This window comes from Pteropus medius, unplaced genomic scaffold (genome assembly GCF_902729225.1).
Source record: "Pteropus medius unplaced genomic scaffold, Ma_sr-lr_union100, whole genome shotgun sequence".
Taxonomy (NCBI): Eukaryota; Metazoa; Chordata; class Mammalia; order Chiroptera; family Pteropodidae; genus Pteropus; species Pteropus medius.
In genome coordinates this window covers 1,748,878-1,769,783 of record NW_024352786.1, presented here as the reverse complement: position 1 = coordinate 1,769,783, position 20,906 = coordinate 1,748,878, and the positions used below count along the sequence as shown (strand labels likewise).

General features: G+C 34.2%; 1 protein-coding gene across 1 annotated transcript in view; it reads right to left on the bottom strand.

Annotated features, from left to right (window-relative positions):
- BANK1 (B cell scaffold protein with ankyrin repeats 1) overlaps positions 1-20,906 on the bottom strand; it is a 267,758-nt gene that overhangs the window by 186,320 nt on the left and 60,532 nt on the right. The window contains exons 3-4 of the mRNA XM_039848882.1: positions 13,397-13,548; positions 5,451-5,589 (exon numbers count right to left, since the gene is read on the bottom strand). Of these exons, the coding sequence (XP_039704816.1) occupies positions 5,451-5,589; positions 13,397-13,548 (291 nt within the window). The remainder of the gene's footprint in view (positions 1-5,450; positions 5,590-13,396; positions 13,549-20,906) is intronic.

Genomic DNA, 20,906 nt, shown 5'->3' with positions numbered 1-20,906 from the left:
AAATGATTAGGAAGAGGTATTCAAATAAAGGAATGAATTAGAGTAGTTGGTCTTAGAGGTCCCCTTCTCCAACATAAAATGCCAGTTGCCTACCCCAAAGTCTGTCTTCTTTTTTTTAGAAATAGACTGTGACTTGTTTTTGTTGAGCACATTTCTATCCAACTAAAAACACTAGATTTCCTATTCTTCCCTTCAGCTACATAGGATCTCATATTAAGCTCTGACTAATGAGACATCAGCAGATGTGTCTTACAGAAACCTTCTTATTTAATGAGGCCTTCATTTCTTTATCCCAGTGGTGTGCCAATAAACTGCCTCTCTAGAAAGAAAAAAAGCCTCTATTTATAGTTTTTGCAAATTTCTGTGGCATAAATACTCCCACCATGGCTGATTTCAAGCTACCAAAGTGTTATGTAGTGAATCGTGTCCCCCCAAAATTCACATATTGAAGCCCCAATCCTAATTACTGTATTTGAGGATGAGGCTTCTAAGGAGGTAATTAAGGTTAAATGAGGTCAGAAGGCTCGGGCCCTTATCTAATAAGACTAACATCCTCATAAGAAGAGGAAAAAACACAAGTGCAGACACACAAAGAAAAGGCCATAGAATGACAAAAAGAAGGTGGCTGTCTGTAAGCCAAAGAAAGAGGCTTTGCCAAAAACCAACTTCAGGCCCCTTGATCTTAGACTCTGAGCTTCTAGAACCGAGAAAATAAATTTCTGTTTTTTAAGACATCCAGTCTGTTATATTTTGTTATGACAGCCCAAGAAGTTTAATATGATATCACTGAATATGAAGTAGGGAAGAATAGGCTCTTTCAATCCAGTATGAAATTATTCCAGCATACAACTGCTTCATCATATTGCTTGGAATAGAGGTGTGATGGCAAAAGTCTTAGAAACCATCTTGCTCCATGATGAATATGGCCACTAAAAACTATGGAGAGGTGAGTAGAAATACGCCTGTGTCCTGAGCAATATTGTAAAACTGCCATACCAGTCCTCAATGCCAGCCAGACTTAGTATAGGAAACTCTGGTCATATATCACAAGAGAACACTTACAGAAAGCAAACAAAATTTTAAGTCATGTGACTGATTAACTTATTAGTCAGATGATCAGAAATCAAGTCATGTGAGCAATATTTCTAGACTGAAAAGAGATTGGACATATGGAGATCTCCTAAACCTGATGCATCAATATTATTCAAAAGAATGCTGAGAGTAGAGAAGGGTTCCTGGTATGCTCCCACTTTAGTTTTTGATTCCTACATTTTAACAGTATTCAAAAAGTACAGATAAGTGTTTTAAAGACTTAAATCTGTATGGACTACTATGAGATGATGTGGGATGCTGATTGAATCCACTTCTTGCCCTAGAAGCCACCAGTGGGTACAGGGATTACATATGAGGTGACATAGAATTAGGAGCTCTTCTGAGCATGATTTCCCAGGGGCAAAATGGGACAAATTTCGTGGCTTTTACATCAAGAAATATAAACAGAAGACTAGTAGAAGAGAGGGGCAATATGAGGTATACAATATTTTTAAAGATATCCCCCTCAATTCTCTTCCCTAAAGGGAAGAGAAGGAAGTTTTTAAATGATTTACCACACCCCATCCAGAAGCTGAAGGCGGGTTATTCCAGAAAAACCTCTCCTTATTTTAAGGGAATTGCTGGAGAGATTGACACTTTGTTCCTCAGTTGGATGTCTATTTAAGTGTTGTCTTGTATCTCATATACCTTGTCTCCAAACATCCTATAAGTGAATACTTGAAATGTAAATAGAGAAGTTATTTTATCAACAAGAGAATTGAGGCACAGGATGATCAAAAGACTTGTCTAAAGTTCCCCAGTAAATGGCTCCACACAGAATAACAGCTCTCTTGGCCACTAGTTAAGTGTTTCTTTGGCTATGTGCACATTCTGGACAGATCACTAGCCTTTAAGAGCATGCTGGGCACTTACTCCAAAATTGATGTAGAAAAAAAGGAAGTCTATTGTACAGGCAGTGCTATTGAATTGAACTTTCTGAGATGATGGATATGTTCTAATAAATCACTTGAACTATGGTTACAGCAACTGAAGAACTGAATTTTAAATTTTGTTTAATTATAATAAATTAAAGTTTTAATAACCAGATTTGGCCAGTGGCTACAATAAAGGCCAGTGCAGCAATAAAGAATACTTTCTCTAGCTGCAGTTTGTGACTTGCTAGTACATCATGATATGAATTTAGTAGGTTTTGGCTAGCATTAAAAAAAAAGAAAGGAAATAGAATTTTTCTCTCTCTCTGCTTAGATTACCCATATGTTCTTACATGTTGTCTACTTTTCCATTATAGCTCTTAACATATTAATCATAGTTATTTCAAATTCCTTGTCTGATTATTCCAACATCTGTGTCACATTTAAATCTAATCCAATGTTTGCTTTATCTCTTTAGACTATGTTTTTTTCTTGGCTTTTGGCATGACTTGTAATTTCTTGTTGAAAACCAGACACAGCATGTCAGATATAAGAACTGAAGTAGGCATGTGGTGAGAATTTATAGTAATCTAGCTAGGAGTTGGGCTGTGTTTAATGTTTGCTGTAACTATTGGTACCAGAAGCTTTAAGTTCCTCTTTTGTCCTTGTTTTTGTCTTCCCTCTTGACCTCGTGCTTCCCTAAGCACTTCTCTTCAGAAAGAGTCTGCATTTTGCAGTACGTGCAACTGTAATGCACTGCCATTATACTAAACTCTGTGGTCAGGCTTGTGGGGAAGAGAAGCCATCTAATCTTGTGATTAAGTTTCAGTCTCCTAATGAGCCTGCGTCTCTTGGCTGTGGACTTCACAAATGCTTCTGCTGTGGTAGAATTTTCCCCTCCCCACTATATGTGGTACATATATACAGTGGAATATTACTTAGCCATAAGAAGAGATGAAATACTGCCATTCGCGATAACATGGATGGACCTTGAGATAACCATGCTAAGCGAAATAAGCCAGACAGAAAAAGTTGAAAATCCCATAATATCACTTATATGTGGGATATAAACCTAAAAGCAACAAATGAGCAGGACAAACAAACAGAGACCCGTGGGCATGGAATATAGACTAGTGGTTACCAGAGGACTATATACAAGTGGTTACTAGTGGGGCTGGGGAGGAGGGGAGGAGGGGGAAGGTAGATGGGGTAAAGGGGTCAGATATAGGGTTTAGGGGGAGGGTGAAGTGGGTAAAGGGGATCAAATATATGGTAGTTAAAGGAAACTGGACTTTGGGTGGTAAACACACAGTAGAACATACAGATATCAAATGATAATGTACCCTGAAAGTTATGTAATTGTATTAACCAATGTTACCCTTATAAACTTAATTAAAAATTAAAAAATAAAAAAATAAAAAATAAAAAATTTAAATAAATTAGAAAAAAAAAGTGTCATTTAAATATTCCCAGCAGTTTCTGGCTCTAGAGACTTCTGCTCCAGGTAGGCAGCTCTTGGAAGGCACTCTGATGATTTACCTTTCATTCCAGGTTTTGAGATGGTGGTTTGCTCTGCAAGCTTAGTTCTCCGATGAGTTGAAGAAAAGTCACTGATTTTCAGTACGTTCATCTTTTTCTTATTGTAAGAATGGGAGTGACAAAAGCCAAGCTTTTTACATGTCAGGGCTAAAACTATTAGTCTAACTATTGATTTAAAAACCTTTGTTTTAAATATGTATTTATGCATATGTACTGGGTCATGACCTAAAATGTAGTTCTTGCTAGGCCTCAAAAGATTTCAAGAAACAGTGCCATGAGGCAAGGAAAATAAGACTCCGGGGCCATTTCTTCTGAGGCATATCCCCTTTATATTCCTATGTATTTTCATAGACCCATCTTCACACATAACAGACATTTCATAAGAAAATCTCTCATTAATTTACAGAACACACCAGTTGAAAGAATAACTTGGAGAGGTTCAATTAGAATAACTGGTAAATAGTGATTTTTTATTTTATTTTATTTTTTTACTACGAATTTGCTGTTCAACCACATAGATAGTATTATGGTATTATGGTCTGGTATATTGGAAAATATGGAATACTAGTTTTCTGCTTTCCTGAAAAACATTTGAACTTTGACATATTTTATTCTTTGCACTGCTCTTAGCTACTTGGTAAATTGACCATCAAATCATAACGTGAATAATTGTATTTCACATTTTGTTTTGCTATTTGAGAAATGTTATCTAAGTACTTCTTAATCTTCAAAGTTGATTTTGCTGTAGTGATTTTACTTAACTAGATTTAGTTTAAACTCCAAAACCAATCAGTTAGAAATTATTATTCATGAAATCATTTTAAAATGCAGCACAAGGAAGTAAGGGGCTTTGCGAGAGAAAGAAAAGAAACAGAGAAAGATCTTTCTCATCTCACATCTGCATATGCTAGTCTATGACAGGAATCGATGTATAAAATCATTTATAAGTGCTTTGTGTGGAATCTTTCCTTCCTATAATCCAACTCTGACCTCAGCTGTACAAGGACATCCATAGAGGGGACACATGATTTGCCTAACACAATAAAAAAGGTGTATAGATGCTCTGTAAACAGACTTACTCCATAATAGCTACATTCTAAAAGGGAGAAAAAGGCCTAGGATGTATTTGACATACTCTTTAATTTTAAATATTTTTACTATATTTCCAAATTTAAGACTGCCCATCTTTTATTTTAAAATATTTTATGAAGTTTGCATTTACAAACTTTTATAAGATAACTTTGTTCTCCGATTATAAAAAGATATCATAAATTCAAAAATCAAGTATTCCTACATCTATATCAAAATATTCAGAAATTAATATATTATATTTTGATTTCTGTACAATTATTGTGGCAAGTGTGTGGATATTCCATCTGGAATTAATCTGATAAAGTTTATCACACTGCAAGCAAAGCAAAGTTGGGTAATGAAATGGCTAGCTTTATAAATTAAATAAGGAAAAGAGGGAAAGATTATATATAGAAATGGCACCATGATGATAAAATAGTGAGAAATATTTATGCTTTCCAGAACAACCAAAAATATACTCAGGAACATAAACAGAGAGAGAGAGAGAGAGAGTTCAAAGTCCATTAATAAAAAACCAAATATCTGCTAATCCTATTACAATAAAATTAATAATTTTAGTTCCATATTTAATAGCTGACATATATTAAAGTGCTCTCTGCTGACATATATAAAAACATGAGATGTTACTGGCTGTTGTTCCACCATATAGTACACAAGCTAATTTCTCGTAGTTTACACATCATATTTTGCGAATCCAGATTAATAATAACAACCTCAGTATGTGAGAACTAAACACAGGAAACACCTGCAGAACGATATTAGTTTCTGTAGGGAAGTGAAACCATTTAGCATAAATGTATTGAAAGAAACTCAGGAAGATGTTTTATAGTTATTAAAGCATAAAACATTTCTTACCTAAAGCTTTCATACACCACACTGTCTTATTCCAAAGGGCTGGCTGTATTCTAATACATTTATTATTTGATGTAAATTCAACCTCCACAGTATCACCAATTACTTCATCTCTCAAAATAATAAATATTTCACCAGGATTCTATAAAATGAAAAATATAATCCAATTAAGTATTTGAAAAAGTTTACATTAACCAAATCACCATTACATTTATTAATGATAAGGTTGCACACAATTATTATATGTCTACTGTCATGTCTGTATTTTCAACCGTATTTAGAAATGAAACACGTAAATGTGATTCTCACTACATTTTGAGCTTATCAACTTGGTGTCTGTTCAGTACTCAGTTTTCTTCCCCAATATCTTATTTTGCAACTGAACAAATAGTGAGGACATAGCTGCTCCCTTTTCAACCTGCCTCTTCCCTGTGTGTGGCTTCCTAATTCATGGTAATGAGCATCACTTCACAGACCCCCAGGAAACTGTAATTCATTGCTAACCAAATCCTTTTTTTTTTTTTAATTCCTTTTCCTCTACCTTTTTAGAACTTGGTGTATTTATCTATAAATGAAAGACCTAAACAGGTTTAACTTTAAGATCTCTTAATATTTAAATACGATGACATTTTTTAAAAGTCCAATAGTTTTAAATCTTACTTAATAGAGATTCTATGGTTACTCTATTTATGATGAGTAACTCAAGTTTATTGAGTTGACTAAATGTTATAAATCTAAACCTTTCAAGATTTTTTTAAGGTAGAAAAGCTAAATCTATGTACATAAGGTTTAAAGGTTATTGAAAACCATTTGGAACTTTTTTAAATTAGGGATAACAAGACTGAAATTAATACATAGAAAAGGAATAAATATTTATTATCTATTTTATACCAAAATTTATTCTAAACACTTTTTATATCTAGTTTCTTTAATCCTAACTAACACACACGCACACACACACATACACAAACACGCATGCAAACGCATATACCAAAACCAAAATGAAAGACTATTATTTTCTCATCTATGAACAGGGTAACTGAAATATAGAGTTATATCTAAATATGAATCATTACTACCTAAATTCAAAATCTGCACTCTTTTTCACATCATGTTGTTTACCTTTCAAAATAACTAAAACATAATACTAATTTTATGATTATACCGTATCACCTTTCAAAGGCTTTCTTCAAAGTCAGACTAATTTCAGACCCTCACAAAATAAACAGGAACCTCATTTTACGCTCTTGTGAAATCATGATTACCCAAAAGTCATGAATTTCAAAGATCTCTTATTTAAATATTATCTCCCTAAGCAAAAATCACTCACCAATAAAGCTTACATATTTAATGCTCTGTACCAAAGAGTTTCTACAAATATATTAATGTTACAAAATCATTTAATCTGACACACATTCACTTTTTGGGAGTTTTCCACCAGAATCCAGAGCTTTCAAATATTTGTCCATAGGGTATTTTGCTCTAAACTTTTCCTCACCAATTAAATTGTACATTGAGAAAAGATCCCATCGCAAGGGCACTGGCACTATTCCTCTTTTCGCTCTTGCCACACACATCCAACATGTCATAAAGACTTTCTTATTTCCTTTCCTGTACCTTGCCCAATACACTGCTTCATCTGCGTTCTGAAGGTCAGGACCGTGAGCTCCTTCAGTTCCTCATAGCTACAACCTCCTCTTCACTGGACCTCACTTCTAGCACAGTTCTTTAGTTCCTTTGTTTCTCATATCTGTCACTTTATTTCAAATCTTTAATGACTTCCTATCTCACTTCAGCTCAGATCCCTAATCCTCTGCTTCAAAATTCTTCAGAGTCTCTTCTATGGGAACATAACTTCTTGTTTAACTGTAACCTCTCCCCCTCCAAACAGTAAGCCTAAGCATCCTCTCCAATGTTTTATTCACCCAGTCAACTCATTCTCACTCATGAATGTTCACCCAGGATGATTCTCATGCAACAGTTCCCTCGCTATTAGGAGGCATAGATCCACTTTTCAACTGTTTCTAGAGAAAAGTTCTAAATAAAAGACAAGCATAATGACTACCCCCAATGAGGCATTTACATGTTCATTTGTACCCAGGGCCAGCTTCATGGGCAGGTAACCTGTGTACTGCACAGGGCCATGTGCTTAGAAGAGCCCTGTACTTGTTTTAATGTTCTGCTGTCACTGTCCTATAGTGCTTAATAATTTGAACAAGACTGCCTGTATTTTCATTTTATACTGGGGCCTGCTGATTAGGTAGCCGTCCTTTTTGTACCTAGAGTTGGCATGCCATTTAGTTCCTCTCCCTCCATCTCCCCTTACTTATCCTCTCCATCAAGGTCCAACTCAGGTTTCACCAGCTCCACAAATCCTTCCTACAACTTTATCCCATAAGGAGTTTTACAACTTCCAAAGAAATCACAGAGCGTTTCACAGCTACACTCCTTTGCTCTCTGCTCCTAATTAGTGTTGCTTGTCTATATCTTGTCTTCCCAGCTGGATTTTAAATATTCTGAAATTATTTTTATTTTTATTTTACATCATCGTGGCATCTTGTAAGAACTTTGCACATAACAGAAATTTGTCTATATTTTCAAATTAAGATGGAATGTCTATAAAAATATGACTTGTTAAAATTAAGCATGCTCAGCTCTTCTCCTTATCTCTCTCATGACTTACGGCTTCATTTGTTCCCTGCATCTCCATGTAGGAAGTGGCTTGCTCTAAGAGGGAAGGCCTGCACTTGTCCAGCCCTGTATTTAATTATTGTGGATATCTTAATTGATGATGCAATTATGTGCATACATTTAATTCCATGGAATAAAATGGAAGGATATGCAAATGGTCATAAATTTAGTTTTATCAGTTATAAAGCTGTTACTTTGCTCTCAATCTTTTCTGTTTATCTCTTATTTAGTTTGTAGCATTCAAAGAGAGAAAAAGTTACTATAAATATCACTTCTGAACTAATGTTTTGCTTCATTAGTCAAAAATTTTGCGATCTAAACAAAAGAGCTAAAACTTGGTCTACAATATGACATATAGATAGTAAAGTTTCTGGTTCTGTCTGGGTGTGTGTCTTTAAGCTTCAATAATTTATTAAACACAGGCAACAAAGAATTTTGAACCTAGTGGATCATCATATCAGCTTACTATCTATCGTACACAGTGACTTTTGTACACAGACCAATGGCTCTTTTCCTATATTCATAACTACTTTAATAGCCACTAGCCTAACAAGCATAGATGCATAGGCCTTATTATCTTAGGACTGTGCAGGTTGGTACAACTGTCATAGATCTGACCCATGACAGCAAAGCAAGGATTAGATGATGGCAATGTTTTCAAATTTGGCTGCTAATTTGGATTCACTTTCAGAATCACCTGAGAATATTTTTAAATTCCCAATGTCAAGGCCATTTTTATGGTAGAGAATTCGGGTATTATTATTTTTTTTAAAAAAATCTCCACTAATAGTTTCTATATACATCTTAGTTTGAGAACCACTTGGTTAAAGAGAAAATATATCTGTTGGTTGTTGCAAAACCTTACCACCAAAGGGGCAGCACTTTACAACATAGGCATTTTTGGCATTGATACAAAATACACTGTATTTTTCAATTAAATCATAGGATCAGACCCTAGGTTAAGGATGATTACCAAGAATAGTGTGTGATTTGGTGTCAGAAATAAGTGGGCAGTGCTGTTAGCTTCTGTATATTGTTTTACTCTGAGATTCTTGTGGTTTGCCTACGGGGCCTTACGAGTCAGACTCATTCATGCAGTCTCAGAGTTTCACTAGATTTGTTAATTATATAATCTGTGATCTGTACTATGGATTTGGAGACTCAGACTAAGGTTGCAGCCACAGAGGTATGTCAACCATGAGGTCAAAAAAAGTGAAGGCCTTTATTAGGGAATATGCTATATTCTAGGATTCAGACAAAAAGACAATGAAATAAAATTAATATAGATCTAAATGCTGATACAGCCACTTAACAGGCCTTTAGTGGTTATACCATAACTTTAAGAATTAAATTTGCTCAAGAAATCAACAAGTGACCTGACTGGTTTTTAAAATATGCTTATCATCAGAACAGGGGCACTGGGAGAATACCATAAAAATAAAGGAATATTTGTTATATTAAAAGAAGTAAGAGATTTGGGGGTAAGAAAAGCTGAGATTGTAGTGACTAGATTCTACCAAAGGGAAAGGAAATGATGAATTGAAGGTCTGCCAACACAGATAAAGCAAGATAAAGAAAATAAGCTCACTCTTAACTGCTTTTTAGGATGGCGCTACTGAAGAAGAAATATAGAAGTCATTACTGAACCTGTGACAGGGGCTCACAGAAATAGCAAGAGAGGCAGGAGTTTTGAAGATAACTTTTAGAGGCTCCCTCTTAAAACTTCAGGTAAAATCCATAAAAAGAATGACTGGAATCACTGTTTACACATTACGCAGCTTTAGCAAGTGATTATAGAACCACTGGGTGGATTACAGAGAAGTCTTTAAAGGGGAGCACTGAACTTTTGATGTTATTATTAGGTGATTCGGTTATTTATTACTGTAAGGGGCATGAATGTATTTCCTATCCTCTGAGACAGGATTTAATCTTGGCACTTTTGACATTTTTGGACCAGCTGCTGTGGAGACTACCTTGAGCATCGTAAGATGTTTAGCGTAAGATGTTCTACCCACTAGATGCCAGTAGCAGTCCCCCAGTTATGACAATCAGGACTGCACACTTTGCCAAATATCCCCTGGGAAAAGGGGGAAAATAACTCCAGATGAAAACCACTGCTCTGAAGGGGTTTGTCCCAGAAATCAACGAAATTAGGACTTTGGAGTAATACACAGCACAGGGAAGAGAAGCTAGTAAATAACAGAGCAGGTCTAGTTCTGGTCTATTTAGATATTTATTCCTATGAGAATATGCCTTCCAGGTGGAATTTTCATCATGGTTATAAAATTGAATAAGATTCATTTGAATAATGGATGCATCTGGCAGATTTAGAACTCACTGACTCCATATCTCTCATAATCAATTATCCCACAAGACAAAATCCAGAGTAATATACTGGAAAAACAAATGCCTTGGCCCATAAAAAAAAGATTTAAAAATGCCAAAATAGAACAAAGAATGCTATTGCTAGAAAAGGTAAAAGAAGAGGCCAAATTAAGTAGCAGATTTAACCTGTTTAAACTCTTGTAGATATTTCTCAAAGAGACAGAATAATATACCTACATAGAGGACTGGAGGCATACCTTCATCAGTGCATGGAAAAAAAAAGTTAAAGATAAAACATTTTCTTCTGTTTTTAAAGTAACAAGATTTTCAAGGCCCAGAAAATTTTTAAAAAATCCATGGAAAGGAACAGTGCTGGGAAAGATGATGAGGCAGAAGAAGCAATATTCCAGGCTTCTGGATGCAAAAGCAGGAGCAGCATCACCTGCTGCCTAGTTAAAAAAATTTGCTAAAGCTGATTCTCCAAACTAGATGAGAAAACAGGGAGAGCACATCCACAGGAGGCAGGTCCTCCAGACCCAAGCAACTCCACAGCAAGAGGCAGCAGCAGGACAGATTTAAACTAACTCCCTGATCATCAGAGAGATGAAGATTATGCTACTAGATCAAACTCATAGTCAGCTCAGTGCTAGCATGCTGGAAACACAAAACTCCAAGGGGGAAATTAATAGATTTTGACACAGGGTGCAAAAGAGGCATATTTCAAATAAGACCTGGAGACTGGTAGTGTAATAGTATTATAAATTTTCAGGTTTTGTAAGATGGCAAAGAAGTCAAATATCACCTACAGAGAGAGGAGGCTGTATTCTTATGGGGTCTTTATTAACCCACTATGAAGTCAATGAGTTTCAAGTCTGCCAAATACATCTATTATTCAAATGAATCTTATACAATTTTATATCCATGATGAAAATTATACCTGGAAGGCATTCTTCCATTGGAAGACCTCTTAGAAATGAGTAAGTTCAAAGCCTGTGCTTTCAGAAAACTGGCATAGACTGAATGTTATCCTGGCAAATCTGGAACATAATTTTCACTCACTTTGATACAAATGATCTTTTCTGTGGTACTTAGCAACTGTCATATGGATTTAAGTTGTACTAGGATCTAGGTTCTGAGAACACAAGATTTTGAAAGGATAACTATTTTTGGTCCAAGAATTAGCTCATTTTAAAATTTCAGAGTGTGGAGCTGGTGCTGAAATATTCTTATATGACCTTTCAACTCTTAGGATTGCTTAAAAAGTGGGGTACCCAAAAGAAATCTAAAAATGAAATCATTTAGCTTCAGAGAGAAAGAATTATGTCCATGTCAATAAAAGATAACTCATGATGCTGCCATTGAAAAAACCCTTCTCCTAACCCATCATCTGAGGGAGCAATCTCTACCTGGAGGGCAGTGGTTTAATTTTTGGATTTTTATTTCTCTGCAAATTTAATAATGGGAAGATTTATATTGTTCAAATTTCGTTGTTACAGATATTTTGAAAATCAGCTATTTAGACTCATTGCATAATCCTTGGTGAGATATTTTTAGTTTCAGAAGTGACTTTTTTTTCCTTTCCTGCTTTGATTTTACCTACTTGAGAACAGTTCTCATTTCTCTTTATTACAATCTCTTCTATTTATCTGTCTCTTCCATTATTTCTGACTCAATAGAAGCCTCAGATTCTGATTGTTTAGCCTGATCTTCCTCCCTTGAGTTCTTGAGTCCTTTAAGTGAGTTGCAAGTTTTCTTTGCCTGATTATCTGTCAGTTTCTTTGAACCTGCATGGTTCAGGTTCCCGGGGTCTCTAAGGTAGTGTCAGAGAAGTTTATGTTCCCCTGGAACTGATAGCATAACAGTTTAAAACAGTGATTCTTCGGCTTAGATGGAGTCTGAGGGTGAGGGAATTAAACATTGCCCAATTGCACAGAATGTGCAGCTTCCCCCAGGACTGCTGGTACCAGCAGCAACAGGAGAGTCTTTCCCAGAACAAGCAGACAATGCAGCCCCTGTCATCCAGTCTTATAAATCTACTGGCTTTACCAGAAGGAAGGTTGCACTCTAACTCCCAAGCCTCTCCTGTATCTTTGACTCCTCCCACTCAATGACATCAAGACTCATATATATAGAGGATAATCTGGTGATGGCCAGAGGGGAGAGGGGTTGGAGGGCTGGGTGAAAGTAATGAAAGTTTAAAGAAGTACAAATTAGTAGTTGATAGGTCATGGGGATTGGAGCATGGCAGAGCGAATGAAGTCAGCAGTAATGTAATGGCTGTGTGTAGAGCCAAAGGAGTTATAGAATAACTAAGGGATCGTTTTATAAACTACATAAACTATATAAATGTCTAACCAATGTACTACATACTTGAAACTAATAATAAAATAAAATACAATGCTAAAAAAAAAGACATCACAGACACTGAGAGCCAGCATTCATTTGTTGTCTGGAGTTTACATAGCCCGAGATTCAGGGCAAGCTCACCAGGAGGCTTATTTTAGTTGTTCATTCCAGTTGGTGGTCCTGAAAATAAGCATTTTCAAGTTCTATTAAAGGATATGTTTCCCTTTATGAAAATAAAATCTTTAATCAGATTAATATGAATCCAACTTTCTTTTAAGTAGCTTGATATATATAGCAATCGCAAATCTGTTTGCAATGCATCAGGTAACAGTTGATAAAATCAAGCTTTCATATATTCTTCAATAGCTAATTATTAAACAATTATGCATCAAATATCTACTAATTGTCACACATTGTTTTGGATTCTGAGGACACAGCCCTGAACAAAGTAGACAAAAAATGCCAGTTATGTTGTAGTTCACATTCTACTGAATGTAAAAGTTCATGAATGCAGATAATATATTTAAATGAAATTCAATGTTCATTAAAACAATACGGCCAATAAATAACAAGGCATCTTTACTGACCTCACATGGAATTTCAGCAGGTAGCACCATTGCTAGTGGCATGGTGCTTTTTGAAGCTCCTGATTCTTCAATTTTGTTTCTCTCGCTTACTTCTCCAGAATGTTCCACTCTTTGGTCTGTTGAAATATTGAACTCAAGGTAGTCCTTAGAACCTAGAGAAAGTTTATGAATGTAGATTATTATATGCTAAAACCATAGTGTTGCTTCCATTGTTATAAAGACTAAATGCTGAACAATCGATTTAATTAATATATAAGACAACTGAACTGAGTTTAAGTTAACTGAAATAATTGAACCAATGTTAATAATTACAAAAATGCTTCACAATTTACTGTTATAACCTTAGTGACTAAACTAAAGCAACTATATAATATGTTCGTCAACTAGTTAAATGTTTTTGCCCCTAAAAATGCAACCACTATTCAATATTTTCTCTTACTATTAAAACAGTAAATCTGAAAAACCTGTAACTATCTCATTTCAATGACAGTTAAGAAAAATTTATTTTACTTTAAATTGGAATATTTTAAATCAGAACAACTGCTTACTCTTTACATATACTTCTAGTTTTTAAAATAAAAAGCTTAATTAGGAGATATCACTAAATAAACTAGTATTTCTACAAAATGCTAGTTTAATACTGGAATATCAGTGTTCATCAAAATGTTAGTGAGTTGTATGAAAAAATAATACATGTCAAATAAATTTGGTTTCTTTATAGCAGTGCTAAAAAACACTGAAATGTGAGAGTTTTGAATCTCAAAGAAAGAGAAATAGTATTTAAATTTTTTTCAGTTTTAACATTTAATAACTTAGCTTTGATCTCAATCATTCAAACTTTTTTTTTGTATTGAAAAAAAGAATGTATTGAGAGATAATATATTTATTACTCAATGTTTCAAAGCCTAACTCATTTCATTAGGGCACAAAAACAATGTGGCTGAAACCAAGTTTTTCACAACTACATCACATCTGTAAACTTTTAGGCCAACCCCAATAGTATTCCTCAAATTCCCAAAGAAGGGGACTGGGGAAAAAAATGAAGCCTCTGACAGCCAGAATCTGTCCAGACACTATGTGAAGGCCGTGGTGTTGCTAAGAGCTTGCCTGGCGCTTACAGCTCCACCTCAGTGTTCTCCCAGTGAACATGGACAATTTCACAGAACATCAACATCAGACAAGGCCACTCTGTCACCATGATGGATCAAGTGAGAACACTTTGTAATTATATCTTAATCCAGACAAAAACATGAACATTGACCAAAACACAAAAATGACCAATATTTTGAATCGTGGCTCCTATGAGTGATGTTGTCTCTTCACTAATTCCAGCCTTAGCTTCTTTTCATTGCTCTTGCCTTCTAATGATCAGGTGACCGACTCCACTCCGTTTGCCTGAGATTTTCTGGTTTAGGCACTGAAAACGCTGTGTCCCAGGAACCTCCTCAGTCTCAAGCATATTGGAATAGTTGGCCACCCTATTTCTTAACAAGAGTCATGAATGTACCAAATCATAAAATTACACCTGCTTTCTGACATAAGCATTTGACTGCCATGCTTTCTTGAACCCTCCCTCAAATCACTTAACACAGGCCTAAAAACTACAATAAATCTTTTCTATTACCCTTTTACTGAGATACCCTACAGTCTCCATGGTGTGCCCTCTATTAACTGCCAATAGAAAAAATCGAAATAGTTCAAATGCAGGTGTGTTCCTAGTGGTCTTTGGCTAAAGGACATTGACAGGATAAAAAGAAGAGCCAAAGGCAATATAGATGAAAGTAGCTACAATTTTGGTCTCATTGTATTTTTTTAAAAAGTGGAGTTACCACTTTCATAGGTAATTCTATCAAGAAAGCAGAGTAACAAGTGAAGCGTCCTCTAGAGAGCAGCTTTCCCCATGCCACATCTAAGGAGAATGGCTTTTTTCCTGTCTTATGAAACCTGCAGAATAAAAGAATAAAAGCACCAGGGATTTCCAGATTTCTCCTAGTACCAGTCTTACTTGAAATGAAATAAAAAACAGCCTTTACTTCGCTCTATCTCTGTCTTGCACGCTCTCTCTCTCACACACACATGTGTGCGCACACACACACAAATCAAAATAATAAAAGGTTTTATAGAACTGGCTCAATTATTTTGTGAATTGATGAAAGAATAAAGAAAATTGTTTTATTTGATACACCTTGAAAGAATGAGGTGTAAATTATTCTGCCTTGGAGGTATCTAGGATATTTTCTGTAATTTCTCTGTGGTCTTAAATTAAGAAGAGCTATTTTATTTACCCTGAGGACATAATCATGGATGTACAAAATGATTTATCTCTATGAATGTTCAGAGAAGCACAGTTTATAATGCAGAAAATTAGAAGCAGTCTAAGCAATAAGGAACCAGATAAAAATGTAATGTTATAAAAGATTTTGTCACCAATAAAAATTCCTTCAAAGAATATTTAACAAGAAACAAGTTTATTCAATAACTTAGAAAATCCAGGTTACGAAATTTTTAATTTACTAGGTTCCAATTTTATAAAAAAAAAAATAATAACGACAGGACCTGTGTTTTCAAGTTGTACATATAAAGAGCTTCGGAAGTCACAATGCTATCCTAACAAACAGAAAGCTGACCAGACTGAAAAATCAACAGCTCTTCTTCGATCCTTAAGAAAAGGGCAGACATAGCACAACTGCTGACCCCAAGGTTGAGGAGATAGGCAGGCAAATACAGGTAGCCTCAGCTTACCAGACTAGAGACTCAGGAGTTGAAAACACTCAAGAACTAGTACCTGGGAAGGGAAAACTGAACTGTAATTAATGAATTGCTGGATATTTAACAAGTACAAGTGTGAGAGTTAAAAACTCCAGGGAAATCCAGTCAAAGTGGGAATGGGAGGGGTTGGAGGGCATATTATTTTGAGATTCATCTCCTCTAGGAGCTTGACCAGATCCCCACAGTAAATATTGGAGAAAATATCCCTGTTGCGGCCAACGGGGGAAAGGAGAAAAGAACCATTTTGAAATAGCCCAGATACTTCTTAGCATGACCTTCCCTCAAAGGAAACTAGTTAACCAGAGAGTCTCATCTACCAGAGTTTATCAAAGTCTAAGTGACCTGAGGAAGAAAAATACCCAACTGCATCCGTAATAGCCATCCAGTACTACCTAAGGTGAAGAAAAAAAAAAAACAAAAAACTGAGAAACTCTTGTAAAGTTCATAGTCCAGAAACATTGTCTCACTAAAAAACAGACCTCATCATCAGATGATGGAAAGTCTTCCCACCCCCAACACCTCACTATCATCTTTAGTAATATGATTACTAAAGACCTACTTTTAGAAGTTCCTTTTTCCCAGTACATCATATTTGGCTATTGAGGAAGATTACAAGGCATATCAAAATGCAAAAAAACAAACAAACAAAAAACCCCTCCTGCAATTAAAAAAAAAAAAAAAGAGTAAGCAAAAGAGTAAGCATCAGAACCAGACATAGCAAGAATGCTGGAATTATCAGACCAGGAATTTTAAAAATCTATCATTAATATGCAAATGGTTCTAATGGATAAAGTAGACAACATGCAAGAACAGATGACTAATGCAAACAGAGAGATGAAAATCCTAAGAAAAAATTTAAAAAATGTTAGAGAGCAAAAACACTGTAATAGAAATGAAGAATGCCTTTGATGGGTTTATTTGTAGACTGGACATGACAGAGGAGAATCCTTGAGCTATAGGATATAGAAATAGAATTTTTGAGAACTGAAAAGCAAATAGAACAAAGACTGAATATATATATTCATTATTATATATATATATAATGGAATATTCAAGGACTGTGAGAAAACTATGAAAGATATAACATATGTGTAATAGGAATACTAGAAAGAGACAAAGGAAGAGAAGAAATATTTCAAACAATAATAACTGAGAATTTCCTCAAATTAATGTCTGATACCAAATTACAGCTCCAGGAAACTCAGACAATACCAACTAGGATAAATTCCCAAAGAAGTACAGTAAGGCATAACCTCTTAAAATGGCAGAAAATCAAATAAAAAAAAAAAAAACCCTGATAGAAACTAGAGAAAATAAAACTTACCTATAGAGGAACACGGATAAGAATTACATCTAACTTCTCAGAAACCATGCAAGCAAGAAGAGAGTGAGGTGAAATACTTAAAGTGTAAGAGAAATAAATGTCCAACCCAGAATTCTGTACCCTGTGAAATTACTCTTCAAAAGTGAAAAAAAATAAGGATTTCTCAGAAAAACAAATACTGAGAAAATTTGTTGTCAATAGACCTGCCTGCAAGAAAAATTAAAAGAAGTTCTTCAGTGAAAACGAAAATAATATAGATGAGCAACTCAGATTTACACAAAAAAGGGAAGAACATAAAGAATAAATAAGTAAAAGTAAAACATTTATTTTGCTGTAATTGATCTAACAGATAACAGTAACAACAATGTATTCAATTATGTATGCTTATGTATATAATGTATGTTTTTTATATATGTTTACATAAAATGAAATTAATGACAGCAATGATACAAAAAATGGGAGGAAGAAATTAGAATCATTTTGTTATTATAAGGTACTAATACTCTCTGTGAAGTGGTATAGTGTTATTTGAAAGTGAGCTTGGATTAGTTATATATATATATTGCAAATTCTAGGAAAACCATTAAAAAACTGAAAAAAGGTATAACTGATACGCTAAGAAAGAAGTGAAAGTGAATCACAAAAAATGCTCAATTAAAATAAAAAATGGCAGAAAAAGAGTGGAAGACAAAAATTGGAACAAGAAATAAGAGCAACAAAAACATTGATGAATATTATAGATATTAATTCAACTATATCAATAATCCCTTTGAATGTCAATGGTCTAAATGCATCAATTATAAGACAATGATTGTCAGAGTTGATCAGAAAATAACATCCAACTATATGTTTTCTAAAAGAAACTCACTCTAAATATAAAGATGTAATCATTAAAAGTAAATAGATAGGGAAAAATATATGACGCTAATAGTCAGAGGAAAGCAAAAGTAGCTGTATTAATTTCAAATAGAGCTTATTTCAAAGTATCACAAGTTATCATAAATTAAGGAGAGAATTACATAATAATAAAGGGGTCAATTCTCTAAGAAGATATAACAATTGTTAATGTGCATGTGCCTTTATAAAAAAGAATTAAACTATGTGAGGCAAAACTGATAGAACTGCAAAGAGAAATAGATGAATCCGCTATCACACGTGGAGACTTCAACAGAAATGGACAGTTTCAGCAGGCAGAAAATCAATAACGACACAATTAAACTCAACAATACCATTAATCAACTGAATATAATTGATATCTACAGACTTCAACCAATAACAGCAGATTACACATTCTTCTCAAGGTCACATGGAACATTAACCGAGATAGGTTACATTCTGGGACATAAAACACACCTTAACAAATTTATATAAGTAGAAATCATACAATGCCTGCTCTCAGACCACAATGGAATTAAATTAGAAATCAATAACAGAAAGATTGTTTGAAAATCCCACAATATGTACAAATTAAGCAACATACATCTAAAAAACACATGGGGCAAAGGAGATATCTCAAAAGTAATTACAAAAATATTTTGGAGTGAGTAAAAATGAAAACACAACTTATCAAAATATGTGGAATGCAGCAAAAATGCTTAGAGAGAAATTTATAGCATTGAATGCATATGTTAGAAAAAAAGGATCTAAAATTAAATTTAAATTTCCACTATAAAAAACTAAAAAATAAAGAGCAAATTAAATCTAAAGTAAGCAGAAGAAAAGAAATAATAAGGAGAGCAGAAATCAAGGAAATTAAAAACAGGAAATCATTAGAAATAATCAATGAAACCAATGCCCATAAATCTGATAACATAGATAAAATGAATCAATTATTTGAGACACAAGTTGCCAAAACTTACACAATAACAAATCAACAATGAATAGGCCTATGGCCTATCTCTATGAAATAAATTGTATCAATAATTAATAACCTTCTAAAGCAAAAAGCATCATGCCCAGATGCTTCACTCGTAAATTCTACCAAACATTTAAGGAAAAAAATGATTAAAATTTTCAGAGAATAGAAGTAGAGAGAATACTTCCTACCTCATTCATGAGAGCAGCATTACCCTAATACCAAAAAAAGACAAAGACGTTACAGGAAAAGAAAACTACAGAACAATATATCTCATAAACATAGATGTAAAAATTCTCAACCAGATATTAGCAAATCAAATCCAAAGAAAATAAAAATAAAAGACTTATGCACCATGACCAAGTAGGATTTATTCCAGTTATGCAAGGCTTGTTACACATTCAAAAAATCAATTACTGTAATCCATCCCATCAAAAGACTAAAAAGAAAAAAAATCACATGATCATATTAATAAGTTCAGGAAAAGCATTTGACCAAATCTAATACCGAATCATAATAAGAACTCTCAGTAAACTAGGAATGGAAGCAAACTTTCTCAACTTGATAAAGATTATCTACAAAAACCTACAGCTAAAATCATTCTTAAGGTGACAGACTCAAAGCTATTCCACTAAGACTATGCATAAAGCAAGGATATCCCCTCTTACCACTTCTTTTTATCATTGTACTGGAAGTCCTTGCTAATGCAATTAAGGCAAAAATACAAAATAAAAGCTACAAAGATTGGGAAGGAAGACATAAAACTGAGTTTCCTAGGAGATGACATAATGTCTATGTAGGTAATCCAAAAGCATCAACAAAGAAATTCCTGGAACTAATAAGCAATTAGAGTAAGGTTACAAGATATAAGAGCAATAAACAAAAAGTAATTGCTTTCCTATATACCAATAAACAAGTGGAATTTGAAATTAAAAATGCAATATAATTTACATTAGCACTCCCTCCAAAATAAAATACTTAGGTATAAATCTAACAAATGATGTACAAGATCTATATGACAAAAACCATAAAACTCTGATGAACAAAATCAAATAAGAACTAGATAAAGGAAGAGATAGTCTATATTCATGAATAGGAAGGCTCAGTGTTTTCAAGATGTCAGTTCTTCCCAAATAAATCCATAGATTCAATGCAATCCCAATCAAAATCTCAGCAAATTATTTTACAGCTAAGGACAAACTTATTCTAAAGTTTATGTTGAGAAGCAAGAAACTCAAAATAACCAACTCATTATTGAAGGAGAAAAGCAAAGTTGGAGGACTAACACTACCAAACTTCAAGTCTTAATATAAAGCAACAGTAATAAAGACAGTATGGTCTTGGCAAAAGAATGGGAACTTGATCAATGGAACAGAATAAAGAGCCAAGAAATAAAACCACAGAAACAAAGTCTTTGACAAAGGAGCCAACGCAATAAAATGGAGCAAAGATAGTCTCTTCAATAATTAGTGCTAGAACAGCTGGACATCTACATGCAAAAAATAAATCTAGATACAGATATTACACCTTTCCTAAAATTTAATTCAAAATGGATACAGACT